Raw genomic sequence first — 18,641 nt, 5'->3', positions numbered from 1 at the left:
GAGGCTGCTTCCCACTAGCTATCTACCTTACATTTGGTAGTGTATATATGTCCATGCCACTCTCTCGCTTTGTCACAGCTTACCCTTCCCCCTCCCCATATCCTCAAGTCCATTCTCTAGTAGGTCTGTGTCTTTATTCCTGCCTTACCCCTAGGTTCTTCATGACATTTTTCCCCCTTAAATTCCATATATATGTGTTAGCATACGGTATTTGTCTCTCTCTTTCTGACTTACTTCACTCTGTATGACAGACTCTAGGTCTATCCACCTCATTACAAATAGCTCAATTTCGTTTCTTTTTATGGCTGAGTAATATTCCATTGTATATATGTGCCACATCTTCTTTATCCATTCATCTGATGATGGACACTTAGGTTGTTTCCATCTCCAGGCTATTGTAAATAGAGCTGCAATGAAGATTTTGGTACATGACTCTTTTTGAATTATGGTTTTCTCAGGGTATATGCCCAGTGGGATTGCTGGGTCATATGGTAGTTCTATTTGTAGTTTTTTAAGGAACCTCCATACTGTTCTCTATAGTGGCTGTACCAATTCACATTCCCACCAGCAGTGCAAGAGTGTTCCCTTTTCTCCACACCCTCTCCAGCATTTATTGTTTGTAGATTTTTTGATGATGGCCATTCTGACCAGTGTGAGATGATATCTCATTGTAGTTTTGATTTGCATTTCTCTAATGATTAATGATGTTGAACATTCTTTCATGTGTTTGTTGGCAGTCTGTATATCTTCTTTGGAGAAATGTCTATTTAGGTCTTCTGCCCATTTTTGGATTGGGTTGTTTGTTTTTTTGTTATTGAGCTCCATGAGCTGCTTATAAATTTTGGAGGTTAATCCTTTGTCAGTTGCTTCATTTGCAAATATTTTCTCCCATTCTGAGGGTTGTCTTTTGGTCTTGTTTATGGTTTCCTTTGCTGTGCAAAAGCTTTGAAGTTTCATTAGGTCCCATTTGTTTATTTTTGTTTTTATTTCCATTTCTCTAGGAGGTGGGTCAAAAAGGATCTTGCTGTGATTTATGTCATAGAATGTTCTGCCTATGTTTTCTTCTAAGAGTTTGGTAGTTTCTAGCCTTATATTTAAGTCTTTAATCCATTTTGAGTTTATTTTTGTATATGGTGTTAGGGAGTGATCTAATCTCATACTTTTACATGTACCTGTCCAGTTTTCCCAGCACCACTTACTGAAGAGGCTGTCCTTTCTCCACTGTACATTCCTGCCTCTTTTATCAAAGATAAGGTGACCATATGTGCGTGGGTATATCTCTGGGCTTTCTATCCTGTTCCATTGATCTATCTTTCTGTTTTTGTGCCAGTATTATACTGTCTTGATTACTGTAGTTTTGTAGTATAGACATTTCTCCAAAGAAGATATACAGACTGCCAACAAACACATGAAAGAATGCTCAACATCATTAATCATTAGAGAAATGCAAATCAAAACTACAATGAGATATCATCTCACACCGGTCAGAATGGCCATCGTCAAAAAATCTACAAACAATAAATGCTGGAGAGGGTGTGGAGAAAAGGGAACACTCTTGCACTGCTGGTGGGAATGTGAATTGGTACAGCCACTATGGAGAACAGTACAGAGGTTCCTTAAAAAACTACAAATAGAACTACCATATGACCCAGCAATCCCACTATTGGGCATATACCCTGAGAAAACCATAATTCAAAAAGAGTCATGTACCAAAATGTTCATTGCAGCTCTATTTACAATAGCCAGGAGATGGAAACAACCTAAGTGTCCATCATCAGATGAATGGATAAAGAAGATGTGGCACATATATACAATGGAATATTACTCAGCCATAAAAAGAAACGAAATTGAGCTATTTGTAATGAGGTGGATAGACCTAGAGTCTGTCATACAGAGTGAAGTAAGTCAGAAAGAAAAAGACAAATACCGTATGCTAACACATATATATGGAATTTAAGAAAAAAATGTCATGAAGAACCTAGGGGTAAAGCAGGAATAAAGACGCAGACCTCTTAGAGAACGGACTTGAGGTTATGGGGAGGGGGAAGGGTGAGCTGTGACAGGGCGAGAGAGAGTCATGGGCATATACACACTAACAAACGCAGTAAGGTAGATAGCTAGCGGGAAGCAGCCGCATGGCACAGGGATATTGGCTCGGTGCTTTGTGACAGCCTGGAGGGGTGGGATGGGGAGGGTGGGAGGGAGGGAGACGCAACAGGGAAGACATATGGGAACATATGTTTATGTATGACTGATTCACTTTGTTATAAAGCAGAAACTAACACACCATTGTAAAGCAATTATACCCCAATAAAGATGTTAAAAAAAAAAAAAAAAGAAACGAAATTGAGTTATTTGTAGTGAGGTGGATAGACCTAGAGTCTGTCATACAGAGTGAAGTAAGTCAGAAAGAGAAAGACAAATACCGTATGCTAACAGATATACATGGAATCTAAGAAAAAAAAATGTCATGAAGAACCTAGGGGTAAGACAGGAATAAAGACACAGACCTACTAGAGAATGGACCTGAGGATATAGGGAGGGGGAAGGGTAAGCTGTGACAAAGTGAGAGAGTAGCATGGACATATATACACTACCAAATGTAAAATAGATAGCTAGTGGGAAGCAGCTGCATAGCACAGGGAGATCAGCTTGGTGCTTTGTGACCACTTAGAGGGGTGGGATAGGGAGGGTGGGAGGGAGGGAGATGCAAGAGGGAAGAGATATGGGAACATATGTATATGTATAACTGATTCACTTTGTTATAGAGCAGAAACTAACACACCATTGTAAAGCAATTATACTCCAATAAAGATGTAAAAAAAATTGGATAATAATAACACTTAACTTTCAGTATTATTAGAATTAAAAGAAATGGTTAAGCACTGAAAAAAAAATGGGAGAAAATATTTGCAAATGAAGCAACTGACAAAGGATTAATCTCCAAAATTTATAAGCAGCTCATTCAGCTCAATATCAAAAAAAGAAACAATCCAATCCAAAGATGGGCAGAAGACCTAAATAGACATTTCTCCAAAGAAGATATACAGATTGCCAACAAACACATGAAAGGATGCTCAACATCACTAATCATTAGAGAAATGCAAATCAAAACTACCATGAGGTATCACCTCACACCAGTCAGAATGGCCATCGTCAAAAAATCTACAAACAATAAATGCTGGAGAGGGTGTGGAGAAAAGGGAACCCTCTTGCACTGTTGGTGGGAATGTAAATTGATACAGCCACTATGGAGAACAGTATGGAGTTTCCTTAAAAAACTAAAAATAGAACTACCATATGACTAAGCAATCCCACTACTGGGCATATACCCTGAGAAAACCATAATTCAAAGAGTCATGTACTACAATGTTCATTGCAGCTCTATTTACAATAGCCAGGACATGGAATCAACCTAAGTGTCCATCGACAGATGAGTAGATAAAGAAGATGTGGCACATATATACAATGGAATATTACTCAGCCATAAAAAGAAACGAAATTGAGTTATTTGTAGTGAGGTGGATGGAACTAGAGTCTGTCATACAGAGTGAAGTAAGTCAGAAAGAGACAAACAAATACTGTATGCTAACACATATATATGGAATCTAAAAAAAAAAAGATTCTGAAGAACCTAGGGGCGGGACAGGAATAAAGACGCAGACATAGACAAAGGACTTGAGGACACGGGGAGGGGGAACGGTAAGCTGGGATGAAGTGAGAGAGTGGCATGGACATATATACACTACCAAATGTAAAATAGATAGCTAGTGAAAAGCAGTCACATAGCACTGGGAGATCAGCTCGGTGCTTTGGGACCACCTAGAGGGGTGGGATAGGGAGGGTGGGAGGGAGACGCAAGAGGGAGTAGATATGGGGATATATGTATATGTATAGCTAATTCACTTTGTTATAAAGCAGAAACTAACACACCATTGTAAAGCAATTATACTCCAATAAAGATGTAAAAAAAAAAAAAGACCCCATTAAGAAAATGAATAGGCAAGCCACAGACTAGGAAGCTGTTCACAAAATATATATCTGATATAGGACTTATATTAGAATATATCAAGAAATTCCACAATTCAATAAGACAAGCAAACTTATAAAAATGGGTAAAAGATTTGAACAGACACTTCACCAAAGAAGATATCTGAATGATGAGAACACAAAAAGTTGCTCAATAGCAGAGGTCATCAGGGAAGTACAAATGAATAACACAATGAGGGGACTTCCCTGGTGGTCCAGTGGTTAAGAATCTGCCTTCCAATGCAGGGGACATGGGTTCGATCCCTGGTTGGGGAACTAAGGTCCCATACGCCACAGTGCAACTAAGCCCACGCGCTGCAACTATTGAGCATGCAAGCCACAACTAGAGAGCCTGAGTGCTGCAACTCCAGAGCTCACGTGCTCTGGAGCCCTCGTGCCACAACTACAGAGCCCATGCACTCTGGAGCCTGTGCGCCACAACCAGAGAGTCTTCGCGCTGCAAATACTGAGCCTGCGTGCTGCAACTACTGAGCCTGGGTGCCACAACTAGAGAGAGAAGCCCGCACACCTTAATGAAGAGCCCGCATGCTGCAACAATAGTTCCTGCATGCCACAACGAAGATCCCACGTGCTGCAACAAAGACCCAACACAGCCAAAAATAAAACAAACAAAAAAAAATATTAAAAAAAATGAAACAAACATGAGATACCTTTATATACATTCCAGAATCACAAGAATTAAAAAAGACTGATACCACCAACTGTTGACAAGAATGTGGAACCACTTGAACCGCTGTACATTTTTAGTGGGAGTATAAAAAAGATACACTATGAAAAAGGGTCTGAAAGTTTTTTTTATAAACGAAATACCTTTCTCTGGACACAGCAATTTACTCCTAGGTATTTATCCAATAAAAATGAAAATACATGTCCTCAAAAAGACTAACATAAGAATGTTCATAGTGGCTTGATTCAAGATAGTCAATAACTAGAAACAGCCAAGGAGTCCAACAGAAGAGTGGATAAACAAATTGTGGTGTATTCATACAATGGATTACTATTCATAAAAAAGGAACAAACTACTGTACATGCAACAACATGGGTGGATCTCAAGCACACGCTGAGAGAAACTTTAGAAAGAGTGTACATTGTATAATTCCATTTGTGTGAAGTTCTAGAACAGACAAAATTAATCTATGGTGGAAAAATACACAGAATTAAGATTGCCTCATGATAACCAGGGCAGAAATTGACTGTGAAAGGGCACAAGGGAACTGTAAAAATCTACTGAACTTCAATTAATATTCATGCTGAAGTATTCGGGACTGAAGTACTTATGTCTCTAACTTAACTTTGAATGCGTCAAAAATTAAGAGAGATTGATAATCAGAAGGATGAATATATGCATAGATATTCTATCAGGAAAATATAGCAAAATATCCATTGAGGTGGATATATGGATGTTCTCTGAATAATTATTTCAACTGTTATGTATGTTTGAAATTTTTCATAATAAAATATTGGGGAAAAAACTGTTTTCAATTCCTCTGCTCTCTCACATTGACTGTACAAACTGGAACTGAATTTGTATGAAGTAAGCCAATAGGGGGTGCTATTTTCAGAATCATGATTTTATCTTTTAAAGAAAAACACAAAAACTTTAACATGAAAAACAAAACAAACCATTCCTTCTCAACAAAGAATGAATTACAATGAACAGCAACTTTATCTTCACATTATATATGTCATAAGTCTGGCTCTAAAGAGAGAATTTCTGAATTTCATTCACTGTGCCTCAGCTTAGATGCCTGTTTCCAAGACTAATCATTTAAAGATGGGAATCTGCCTTGACTATATAGCCTTTAGCACAAGACAATATATTTGCTGAATTTGGCCTCCCAGGGTGAAATGCAGGGCTCATACAGTGTCAACAAAACAAATCAAAAAACAATGTCAAGAAAAATTCATGTATTACTGTTAAGGACAGGTAGTCACCTAATAGATTACAGATTCAGTGTTTATAGTGTCAAGAAAAAAATTTTGGGTTTCATTACCTTTATCAAGAGATGCCCCAGCCATATGGTAAAAGCTCAATGCAGTGTCTACATCATTAATGTTCTTTAAGAAAGTAAAGAAGTTCTCCACTTCCTGAAATGTCAGACCCTGAAAGAAGAAAGACAGTTAAGTAAGGCAGGAACCTATACAAAAAGCAGCATAAAAATGCAGAAAACTAGGCAGTTATTCATGTATAAATCAGAAATTTATGCTATGTCTAGAACAGAGACTCAACAAATTAGTCAAGGAATGTCAAATTTGTACACAACAGGGGAACAAAACTCTGGTATTTTACCCTGAGAAATGTACGTTGGCTAATTGCTTTCCCCTCATATGTAAAATCTGACATGAAGCTGTTTAAAGTTATGGCTGGATATCTTTAAAGAAAATATTTCTAACTATACCCTCCAATTAGTCACAATATCTGTTGTGACACTTCCTAAATGAGCTGTAGCCACTTGATCTGTTATACATCGTAACAAGTAAGACCCATCAGGACTTCCATTTTAATAATCTACTCATAGGCCAGTCAAGCTTTTTGAGGCTTAAGCTAATTGAAGAACCACCAAAGCCAGTAATATACATGGGAATGGTTTCAGCATTTAGCAGAACCCAAGCAACTGGGAAAGTTGTTCATTATCTCAATTTAAAAGCTACTAATGAAGCAATTTGCCATGTAACTTTAATCTGATGAAAGTCTGTGAATGAGGAAATTCTTTTCAGAAGCTGGTCAAAGATTTGCTGATCTTTGATGCTACTTTCTATGATGGCTCAAGAGAGTAGTTGGATAAACAGGGATTAGAGGGAGGAAGATTTGTCCTATATGCCTGTTTCCCATTTCTCACACATCATGCTGTGATGGAAATGAATACAATCTCTAAGAAATGAGTAACACTGGGGAAACACTGAGGTTAACGCCTTCTAATGAAGCATCAGGTCCTTTTCTGGACTGCAGATGTTGACGGGCTTCTACTCAGTACTGATCCTCTTCCGATCTCCATTTCCCCAAACTACAGAGCCCAGGAATCCACATAGGTAACTCAGTAAAAAGGAAACCTTAATATAGACAATCTATAGCACTTTCCTGGTACTCTCCAAACTGGTCAATGGTATCTTTCTCATTTCATCAATCAAACTAAAAGCTAAAATACTGTGTGTATGATTATGTCACATGATCGTTTTAGTTTTTCTCCTTAGAATCATAGAACTTAAAATTTTTTTAATTGTGGAATATGATGATCATATAGAAAGGCGCATAAAACAAACTGTTGTAAAATGAACACCCATAAGATCTCGATTCAGGTCAAGAAACAGACAATTATCAGCATCCCAGAAATCTCCCTCTCTTCCCCAACGTGACTCTTCCCAGTTATGAGCCTCTTCTCCTCCCAGTGATAACTACTGCGACTTTTAGAATATTCATTTCCTTGCTTTTCATAAAAAATAGCTTTACTATCTATTTATGCATCCTTAGACATATGTTTAAGGAGTTTAAGTATGTCTGTTTAATTTTATAAATGGAACCATGCAATATGTATTCTATTATATATGGATTCTCTCTTTAAGATTTTTCAATGTTTTTGTGTATATCTGTAGTTCATTCATTTTTATTGCTGTAAGTATTCCATCGTGTGACTATACTATTTGGGCTATTTCCAGTTTTTGGCAATTACGAACGGTTGTCCATCTGTATTTAAGCATTCATTCAAACATTTATGGAGCAACTACTATATACCAAGCTCCATAACTTCTGGCAGTGAAAAAGGCCTATATTAAATAATTCTGCCCCAACTTGAGGTCATTCTCTTAAGGTCATTCTCAGAGGTAGGGTTCATTCCTTGTACAAATGCCATAGTATGCTATCTAATGTAAGCACTAGGCTAGAAACAACATTATAAGAGGGAAGAATTCCACTGGAACAGAAGCACAGGTTTTACAATATCACCTGCTTGTGGATGGATACACTAATACCATTTTCTCTTCCTCTCCATCTAAAGATGTGCAGAGGTGGGAACAACCCAAGTGTCCATTGATATATGAATGGATAAACAGAATGTGGTGTATACATATAATGGAATAGTATTCAGCCTTTAAAAGGAAAGACATTCTGATACATGCTACAACAAGGATGAACCTTGAAGACATTATGCCAAGGGAAATAATCCAGCCACAGAAGGACAAATGCTGTATGATTCCACTTATACGAGGTACCTAGAGCAGTTAAATTCATAGAGACAGAGAGTAGAATGGTGGTTTCTAGGGGTGGGCGGCAGGGGATAATGGGGAATTATTGTTTAATGGGTATGGAGTTTCAGTTTGGGAAGATGAAAAAAGTTCTGGGGATGAATGGTGGTGGTGGTCTTTGCACAGCAGTGTATACTTACTGCTACTAAACCATTTAAAAATGGTTAAAATGGTAAATTTTGTTATGTATATTTTACCACAATTTAAAAAAAGACACGCTAAAGCTTTTCTACTTCTTTTTATTAGGATGTGAATTTCCACAGGCGAGGTAAGGATAGGGGTCTGAGTTTATGAAAGGGTTTTTAAGGCTAAAAGGTTGACATAAAATTCCTAAAACAGAAAGGGCATGGTAAAGGAATTGCATCCCACTCTGATAAACAACCTCTGATGTATGTTAGTTAATTTATTGTGAAACATCAAATGCTCAAGACCACAGTGCTTATGTTGAGAATTATTTGAGAACAGATATAAGAATCTGAACTGAGTGGTTATTCATTTGATGATTTAGAAAAACAGTGGAATACAACTCATACTATGCCATTATTAAATAAAAATGTGTAACATTTTGCCTTTTATTACATAGATATAATAAAAAATATTTATCGAGCACTATGCCAGGAACAGTGAGGAAAATAAAATTACATTGGACATGGGCCTCCTTAAAGAAAAGATGATGCCATTCACGAAATTCTTATTTCTTGGTAATTACCTTAGTAAAAAATCCAGAGGTCTATTAGAATAAAGCTAGAATAAGACTATAGCATGAGGTTCGTGGATAGAAAGTGCAAAGATAGTCTTTTTGCAAGTTGAGTTGCTCAGACTTAGAAGGCTACAGTTTAAGCACAATCTATTGTCAGGTGACTTGAACTGCAGACATAGTAGTGAAAAGGAAATATCCTTCTCTGAGGCTTGGCATTAAAGGGATTTTTTTTTTTTTTTGACATACTATGGCGAAGTGGAAGAAGCAGGAGTTATTTTATTCTGTGACTAACTGTTCAACAAACCAGTTATCTATCTATCTTTGGAAAGAAGAACATATTTAAGACTGGGCTCTAAATAACTAAAAAAAGAAGATAAAATTAACAGTACTTTGACAATAGAAGTACTTCTTTATGTTGTTTAAAAATGAATTTAACATTAGAGAAGTTGTTAAACAAGCAAATAGAATTGCCTTTCAAAACTAAAAGCAACTGATAAAATGTTTAGGAGAAAACAGAAAATCTTCATGACCTTGGGTAAGGCAAAGAGTTTTTAGATATGACACCAAATGCACAATCCATAAAAGAAAAAAAATTGATAAATTAGATTTCATCAAGATTAAAAACTTTTGTGCTTTAAAATACTGAGAAAATAGACAAATCACAGACTGGGAGAAAATATTTAAAAATCATATATCTGATAAAGGATTTGTATCCAGAATTATATAAAGAACTCTTACAACTCAATGAGATCATAACAATAAACCAATTAAAAAAAAGATTTGAATAGACATCTTCCAAACAAGATATATGAATGGCTAGTAAGTACATGAAACAATGCTCCGGATCATCATTCATTAGGGAAATGCAAATTAAAATCACAATGAGATACCACTACATACTTATTATTGGGTTGGCCAAAAAGTGCCTTTGGTTTTCAAGTGAAAATAAAAGACCCATTTTTCATTTTCACCACAAACTTTATTGCACAACATATTCACCATTTTGTTCCACTACCTTCTGCCATTTCTCAGGCAACTTCGTAATTCCATCTGCCCAAAACTTTTTTTTTTTGGTCTGCATTCAGTCTTCATTGCTGTGCGCGGGCTTTCTCTAGTTGCGGCGAGTGGGGGCTACTCTTCGTCGCGGTGCGCGGGCTTCTCATTGCAGTGGCTTCTCTTGTTGCGGAGCACGGGCTCTAGATGCGTGGGCTTCAGTAGTTGCAGCACACTGGCTCAAGAGCGCATGGGCTTCAGTAGTTTTGGCATGCGGGCTCAGTAGTTGTGGCTTGCGGGCTCTAGAGCGCAGGTTCAGTAGTTGTGGAGCACAGGCTTAGTTGCTCTGTGTCGTCTTCCCGGACCAGGGATCGAACCCGTGTCCCCTGCATTGGCAGGCGGATTCTTAACCACTGCACCACCAAGGAAGTCCCTTCCCAAAACTTTTTATCTTTTTGAGCAAAGAACTGTTCCAGGTGCCTTTTATAGTCTTCCACGGAATTGAAATTTTTTCCATTAAGATCTGAATAAATGGAAATCCGAAGGTGCAATGTCTGGTGAATACGGCAGATGAACTGGAACTTCCCAGCCAAACTGTAACAGTTTTTGCCTGGTCATCAAAGGAACATGTCGTCTTGAGTTATCCTGATGGAAGATTATGTGTTTTCTGTTGACTAATTCTGGATGCTTTTCATCGAGTGCTGCTTTCAGTTGTTCTAATTGGGAGCAGCACTTGTTGTAATTAATCGTTTGCTTTTCCGGAAGGAGCTCATAATAGAGGACTCCCTTCTAATCCCACCATATATACACATCACCTTCTTTGGATGAAGACCGGCCTTTGGTGTGGTTGGTGGTGGTTCATTTAGCTTACCCCATGATCTCTTCCGTTCCACATTATTGTACAGTATCCACTTTTTTTTTTTCTTTTCTTTTTTGCGGTATGCGGGCCTCTCACTGTTGTGGCCTGTCCTGTTGCGGAGCACAGGCTCCGCAGCCACGGCTCACGGGACTAGCCGCTCTGCGGCATGTGGGATCTTCCTGGACCGGGGCACGAACCCGTGTCCCTTGCATCGGCAGGCGGACTCTCAACCACTGCGCCACCAGGGAAGCCCTACAGTATCCACTTTTCATCGCCCATCACAATTTGTTTTAAAACAGAATGTTTTTGTTATGTTTAAGTAGAGAATCACACGTGGAAATACGGTCAGGGTTTTTTTTCGCTGAACTTTATGGAACCCAAACATCAAAGTGATTAACATAACAAGCTAGTGCAAATGACTACATTATTGTATGAATGCATTTATATGAAATTTCCAGAAAAGGCAAATCTATAGAGACAGAGGAAGATTTATGGTCGTGTAAGGCTATGGCAGAAATGGGGATTGACTGCAAACTAGCATGAGGGATCTTTTTGGGGTGATTGAGATCTTCTAAAACTAGATTGCAATGATGATTGCCTAACTCTATAAATTTACTAAAAATAATTGATGGGTAAATTGGTGAATTGTACACTTAAAATAATTTATATATACTTTATGATATACAGATTATACCTCAATAAAACTGTTAAAAAATAAAAAGCAGTTATAGTAGAATGAGAAGAGGGGGAAGGAAAATTTGGCTTCCTCTGGAGTCAGCTCTAAAGCCAGATATCTAGTGCTGACAGGCCATAGGTAGTACAAACACATTGTAACAATGATTTCTTGCCTTGTCTTTTAATTGGTCATAGCAAATCCATCTGCCAAGAATCAATCTAATTGCCTGAGCTCTCTCTGTGGCCCATTAAAAGAATAAGTCTCCTTCCTTCTTCCTTCTATGCTATGTTTCTCACCAATCTAATCTCTCATCTGCTCCATTTTCTGCTTAGTTTTTAAAAACATTTAAATTATTTTTACACCAGGTAATATATGGATATGGTACAAAATGTTACACAGCATCAAGTAATTCTTCCTTTCCCTTGTCATCCAGTCTCCCTCCCTACATGTGGTCACTGTCACCAATTTCTTGGGTACCTTTTCAGAGATGTTTCTGTACTTGTCTTGCTCCAATAAAGCATTTCCCCATTGCCAAGTGCAGACTTTTCTTCAACTGGTTGGTGTCTGGCAGCAGGGGGAAATTACACCATTTCCATTACTTACATTTCTATAAGAACCTAATAGTCCTGAAACATCACTTTCTTCATATGTTCATTCCTCCTGCTGACAAAATATCAGTGACATCCACTGTCAACTGGAAAGACCGCAAACTTCTTAGCCTAGTATACAAGGTCCTCTACAATCTGATTCCATAATTTACCTTTCTAGCTATCTCACTAAGAACCTATAGGTTAGAGTATAGCAACACTGTTTTTCTTGTTTCCTCTAAACCTTTCTGCTTATTCAAATCATGGAGAATAAACAGTGACAATAAACAGGTTCATTAGTAGGAAGATTATGGATTCTGGAATGAGACAGTCCTGGCTTTGAATCCTAGTGCCACCTCTTAAGACACTGTGTGATCTCAGACAAATAACTAAGGCTCAGAAAAAGTATTTTTCATCTCAAAAATGGGGATTCTATCCACCAAGCAGGATGTGATAATTAGGGAGAAGATAAGTAAAATGCCTAGTACATAAAAAGTACTCAGTAAATAGTAGGGCAAAGTCCTTAGTAAGCTGGCAGGCTCATTACTACAGAGCCAGCGGCAGTGAATTTACTCAGTTATGCTCTGAAATACACTCTCTGGTATGTGTAGGGCCTTGAGGGACAGGAAATAGGGAAAAGGTTGAGGTATATGAAACTAATTGTGTGTGGGGAAAACCAAAAATAAAACAGGGGAAAAAATCCATAAAATTAAATCTCTTAATAGTAATTCACAGTTTAGTACTCCTTTGGGGGAAGTAAAGGTTTCAAAGCTAATCAGTAAAACAAAGCAAATCAGTAGAGTTCTAATCTTTTTTTAGTTTAAGGGTCACACCTCGGGTGCTATACATAGTGGCTTTGGTGGGCACCCAATAATTGGAGTTAGAGTTTTTCAAGGGCTCTGCTAGCAATGTTTCTAGAATCTGATATCCTCTGAAGACCACAGTGTGGTTCACCTCTCAAATATCTGTGAGAATATGTGAACAGGGGAGCCCACATGAATATTATCCACAGAAAACATGAAAAGTTAATAATCTAATAGTTTTATTAAAATTGTTTTTTTAAGTGCTAACTCTACTTAATGGCTAGTAGCAAGATTAATAAGTAATGCTATACACAAAGACTGCTAAGGATAGGGCTGTAAGAGGAATCACATAGCAAAAGCAAATACCTTTATAACCTGTTTGCCAAAATCCTACTCTGCCTTTCAGGCAAAGTTCAAATTGTACTTCCTCCAAGGTACAAGAATTCTTACTTAGTCTCTTCAGCTGGTTCTAATCTTTCTCATTGGTGCTCCCAAAAGATCTCATTATCTTTATTAGGGTACTTAATATACATTCATCAATGCATTTGACAAACATTTGCCTATGCAACATCGTATAGAGGATGGCAAAGATGAGTAAGACAGTGCTCTCAAGAGGCTCAAAGTTGAGTGAGTTGTCTTGTGCCATAATTGTTTATTATCTGTCTCCCTCCACTTGAGGGCAGAGACTTGGTTTTGCTCATTCCTGTGTTCCCAATATTTAGAAGAGTGCCTGGCACATGGTGGATGCTCAATAAATACTGAATATGAAATTATATAGTTCTTTGCATACATCTATTTTTTACTAAACTATTACAGATAGGTGATGGTTTTATCTTTTATCTTTCTCACAGCACCTGGCTTTGTGTCTTGAACATAGCAATGTCTGCCACTGAACTGTAATTTTCAATTCATCCTTGAGTGGATTTGCTAAATTATTAAAGTTTGCAGTTTCTGCACTCTTTTTTTTTGCGGTACGCAGGCCTCTCACTGCCGTGGCCTCTCCCGTTGCGGAGCACAGGCTCCGGATGCGCAGGCTCAGCGGCCATGGCTCACGGGCCCAGCCGCTCCACGGCATGTGGGATCTTCCCAGACCGGGGCACGAACCCATGTCCCCTGCATCGGCAGGCGGACTCCCAACCACTGTGCCACCAGGGAAGCCCAGTTTCTGCACTCTTAACCATAGAGAACGACCACTGTGAATTATACTTATGAAGTCTCAGAAAACTCTGTCTTTCTTTTAATGAGGAGAAGAAGGTAATTTGGAGGATGGAAAGTAAAAGAAAAGTTAAAGTTGAGTCAGATTTGACCTAGAAAAAAAAGTCACAGAAAAAAAAGATACTGAGGGGAATGGGGACAATCTGATAGAGGATAGGGACTAAACTTTAAAACAAAGCAAAAACAAAACATGTTTCTCATAAAGCAAAAAAAGAAAGAAAGAGAAGAAAAATCTGTCTTTGTTAAGTAAGAAACATGGCAGTTACCCAGAGCATGAATAGAGTAATTTTTCCAGGCATGGCAGGTTCCCCAATTCTTCCAGCTATTACTCAGGAACAAAACTAGAGACGCTGATGGAGCAGGCCTTTCCAGAGCAGTGACTCGCAAGCCTAACTGCACATTAGAATCACCTGGGGAGACTTTTAAGAACTATTGATGCCTGGACTCACCCACTGAGCTTCTGATGTAGTTACTTTGAAGAGGGTCCCAGCACCACTTTTGTGAAAAATTCACCAAGCGAGCCTACTGGGAGACCAGGTCTAAAGCACCGCTTTACAGCAAGAGTATGGTTAGGAGAAACAGAATTTTGCAAGAGAAGGGACAAGATCTGTAATAGGAAGCCCTGGATTTTATTAGTCCAGACTCTGGGTGGATCATTAATTTCTCTTTCTCTCTGTCTCTATATTTTCAAAGGCGAAATGAGATCTAACAAAGCTGTTAGAAACACAAAAAAGAAAAATGGCTGTGAAGCACTGCATAGTCATAAAGTAATACACAAATATTTATTTAATGCCACCACTAGGACCTTCAATCTTTTAGGTCTGGTTTCATATTTTGTACAGAACCCCACACAGAAAATGATTAACATGTGCCAAATGAAAACACATTTTCATGTTAACAAATCCAAAGTGGAACAAAAGAAGCAATTAGGAAGCAGACAGTGATCCCCCTCTAATGGGAAATGGTCCCAGAGAGATGGGCTGGTAACCTTAGGAGCAAAGGCCCGTCATTAACTCTCATTTTAGTTAACTGCTATATTCACAAACTATTTAATCAACACGAGAGTACAGTCAATCTCAATCTCCCTGCTAAGGCAGGCTAGAAATTCTGGGCCAGAAATAATTTAGCACCCCAGATTTCCATCATCTGACAAAATCTGTCCTTTCATTTCAGGGCTCTTTTGCAAGGTCTTCAGGTCTTAAATTAACTCCTGCCAAAGCTAAAATACTTTATTCCTTTAAGGGAGATGTCTCCAACACCCAATTTATTGCTTTTAAATATAAATTCACAACAAAACATGAATTAGCCTATCATGATAGATAATTATTTTAAGGTCAAATCAATGCCTGGACTAAACTTTAAAAATAGGTCTGGTCAAAAGAAAGGAGTGTTCCCTATAAAATCCACCTGTATTTGCACTTAATTTTCTGAATTACAATTTCCAACAGATATGAGCTGGGTACTAGGTAGTGTAGGAGTTCTCTCTGGGAGAAAAGCATTGTCCTCTGTCACTTTCTGTTAATGACTCTTCCTCCATAGCCAAGGGAACACCTTGGGCTGGACTGAACTCAGAGAAGCTGACACTTTTTCTCAGAATCCAGCCTGTTCTCAGTTGCAGTCCACAGCCTGTTCAGAGGTCCGTTTAGCTTTTCAACATCCAAGACAAGGAGGAAAAAGTCTAGCTGATAAGAATTGTTTTCCATCAACTTGGGGCGATGCTATTCATGCAAGATTTCATGCACGAAGACTAATAAATAAGAAAACTGAGACAAGCACTAGCAATCCTATTTCTTATTTTCAGTTACTGAGTCTTTAAAGCTTCGAGTCTGCATCTAGGATAAGGCTCTTCAATTCATGAGGCCAGGAATGTTAAGTGATTTGTCTAATGTCCACAGAAATCTCTGAGGCAGGACTTGAACTCATCTTCTAGCTCCATGTCTACCACACCTTGGCAATCCCTCATGGAACATGTTTAGTGCCAGTTCAGTTTCCCAGTCATGGTCAAATGGTAACTGTTGTCAGGTGGAAAGGGTATTGAATTGAGAATGAGATCTGGGTTCTAGCCCTTGCATTGCTGTGTGTGTGTGTGTGTGTGTGTGTGATCTTTAAGAGATCTGGCCTCTTTACTAGTTTCTGGTTCAGTTTGTTCATCCCACCCCCTGGAAAACCCCACATGCTGACTCAATTCTACCATCTGCCTCTTCCTGTACGAGGTACAGCTCTGAAGGGTGTCACAGAGCAGAGTTGACAAGTGTCATCACAAATCCATGGTCTCTAATCTCAATGCTGCTCAAAAAAGGCCAATCATCTCCTGAAATCTCTAATAATCTTATTCTCAATCTTTTTGCTTCTACGCTTGCTCCTTTCCAACTGCTCTTCATAAAGCAACTAGAGTCATCTCTTTAAACATAAACACAACCATGCCATTTCACTGATCACAACCCTTTAATAGCTTCTCTTTGCACTATGAATAGAATTCCAACTTGTTCCACACCTACAAGGGCCTGCATGTTCTTGCCCCCCATCTCTCTCTCAGACCTCACCTTAGACCATTATCCTCTTTGTTAGTATGCTCCAACCACAATAGTCCCCTTTTAGTTCCTCATACATGCCAGATTCATCTTTCCTCCTTGTTACGGACTGAATGTTTGTGTCCCCCCCACCCCCCAAACTCACACACTGAAGCCTTAACCCCCACTGTGGCTATATTAGGAGATGGGGTCTCTAAGAAAATAATTAAGGTTAAATGAGGTCACAAGGCTGGGGCCCTGATCCTATAGGATTAGTGTCCTTATAAGAAGACACATTAGAGAGCATGCTTTCTCTCTCTGCACAAACACTAAGATCATGTGAGGACATAGCAAGAAGGTGGCTGTCTATAGGACAGGAAGAGAGCCCTCATTAGAAACCCAGTTTGCTGGCACATTGATCATGGACTTCTAGCCTCCAGAACTGTGAGAAAAGAAATTCCTGTTGTTTAAGCCACCCAGTCTGTAGTATTTTGTTATAGCAACCTAAGCAGAGTAATACACTGCCTCAGAGTTTTAAACATATGCTATTTCTTCTTTCTAGAGCTTCCTCTCCATTCTTCCTCTTTCCTTCTTTTCTACTTCCTTACTTGTTGTTCTAATATGCCTTCCAATTGGACCACTGTAATAAAACAGCTCTCCCAAAGGTCACCATTTTACCAAAACCAATGGGTATTTATCATCTCATTTTACTGGAGCCTTTCGGTTCCATATGACACTGTAGACCCCTTAGTTCATGAACACTCTTCTTCCTTGGCTTTGATTTCACTACTTCCTCTAGGTATTTCTCTAACCATTTCCTCAAGATTTCATTCTGGAGCTCCTTAAATGTTTCTGTTCTACTTGATCTTGCCCTTGGCTCATAGTTCTTTTCTGTTTAATATCCTCCTTGGGCAACTTCATCCATTCTTGTGGTTTTAATTCCAATAGTGTGTTGATGATTCCCAAATCTATCTCAGTCCTCTAAAGTAGATTTGAATATCCAGTTGGCTGCTAACCATCTCTGCTTGGATAGTCCACAGGCATCTTAAACTCAAGATATCTACAAGTGAACACTTTATCTCCCTCTGTAAACCAGCCTGTCTCTTTAAATTCGCAATCTCAGTTCATGGTGCCACCCGTGGTCTGAACAAAAAACATGGGGTCATTTGGGGCTCTCCCCTCTCCCTCACTCACTGCTCTTTTTTTTTTTTTTTCAGGTACCAGAGATAAATTGAAATCAGTCATAATTAGTCATTATTTCACTCTCATTATGTTAGTGCCTTTGCAATAACAATATGCTCCCATGGTTCCTTTTCTTCCTCTAGGCAAAGATACCTACCTTTCCCTCTTTGAAGTGCTTCTTGAGCTGCTTCTGCATGGCAGTCAACTTCTTGGACTGTACCCCACTGTAGGCCAGCAGCATGCCACCAAACTGCCTCTCGGTGATTCTCCCATCCACAGGGTCATGGCGTTCAAACTGGGAAGGGAACAGAAAGAGTGTTCATGGGGTCAAATGGAAAGTACTTTGACATGGAATGTGGAATGATCAACTGTGTTGGATGGCAGAGAATAGGTGATGGCTGGGACCATATTTTGAACTATAATTCTCACCATGATTTAAAAAAATCAGTCAGAAACAAGATTTTTGTTCTTTTTTTTTTAAAATGTATCTATTTTATTTATTTATTTTTGGCTGTGTTGGGTCTGCATTGATGTGCGTGGGCTTTCTCTAGTTGCAGCGAGTGGGGACTACTCTTCTGTTGAGGTACACAGGCTTCTCATTGCAGTGGCTTCTCTTGTTGCGGAGCATGGGCTCTAGGTGTGTGGGCTTCAGTAGTTGTGGCACGTGTGGCTTGCAGGCTCTAGAGCACAGGCTCAGTAGCTGTGGTGCGTGGGCTTAGTTGCTCTGTGGCATGTGGGATCTTCCCAGACCAAGGCTTGAACCCTTGTCCCTTGCTTGGCAGGCGGATTCTTAACCACCGCGCCACCAGGGAAGTCCAAAGGATTTG

At 38.9% G+C, this 18,641-nt stretch overlaps 1 protein-coding gene across 3 annotated transcripts in view; it reads right to left on the bottom strand.

The window, feature by feature from the left end:
• MICU1 (mitochondrial calcium uptake 1) overlaps window positions 1–18,641 on the bottom strand; it is a 201,022-nt gene that overhangs the window by 31,915 nt on the left and 150,466 nt on the right. For all 3 annotated transcript variants that reach the window (XM_033841517.2, XM_019936105.3, XM_019936106.3), the window contains 2 exons: window positions 17,972–18,109; window positions 6,045–6,153 (listed from right to left, as the gene is read on the bottom strand). In XM_033841517.2, the coding sequence (XP_033697408.1) occupies window positions 6,045–6,153; window positions 17,972–18,109 (247 nt within the window). The remainder of the gene's footprint in view (window positions 1–6,044; window positions 6,154–17,971; window positions 18,110–18,641) is intronic.

The sequence above is a fragment of the Tursiops truncatus genome, chromosome 16 (assembly GCF_011762595.2).
Source record: "Tursiops truncatus isolate mTurTru1 chromosome 16, mTurTru1.mat.Y, whole genome shotgun sequence".
Taxonomy (NCBI): domain Eukaryota; kingdom Metazoa; phylum Chordata; class Mammalia; order Artiodactyla; family Delphinidae; genus Tursiops; species Tursiops truncatus.
The sequence above is the reverse complement of the archived record's forward strand: the minus strand, read 5'-3'. Positions and strand labels throughout refer to the sequence as shown.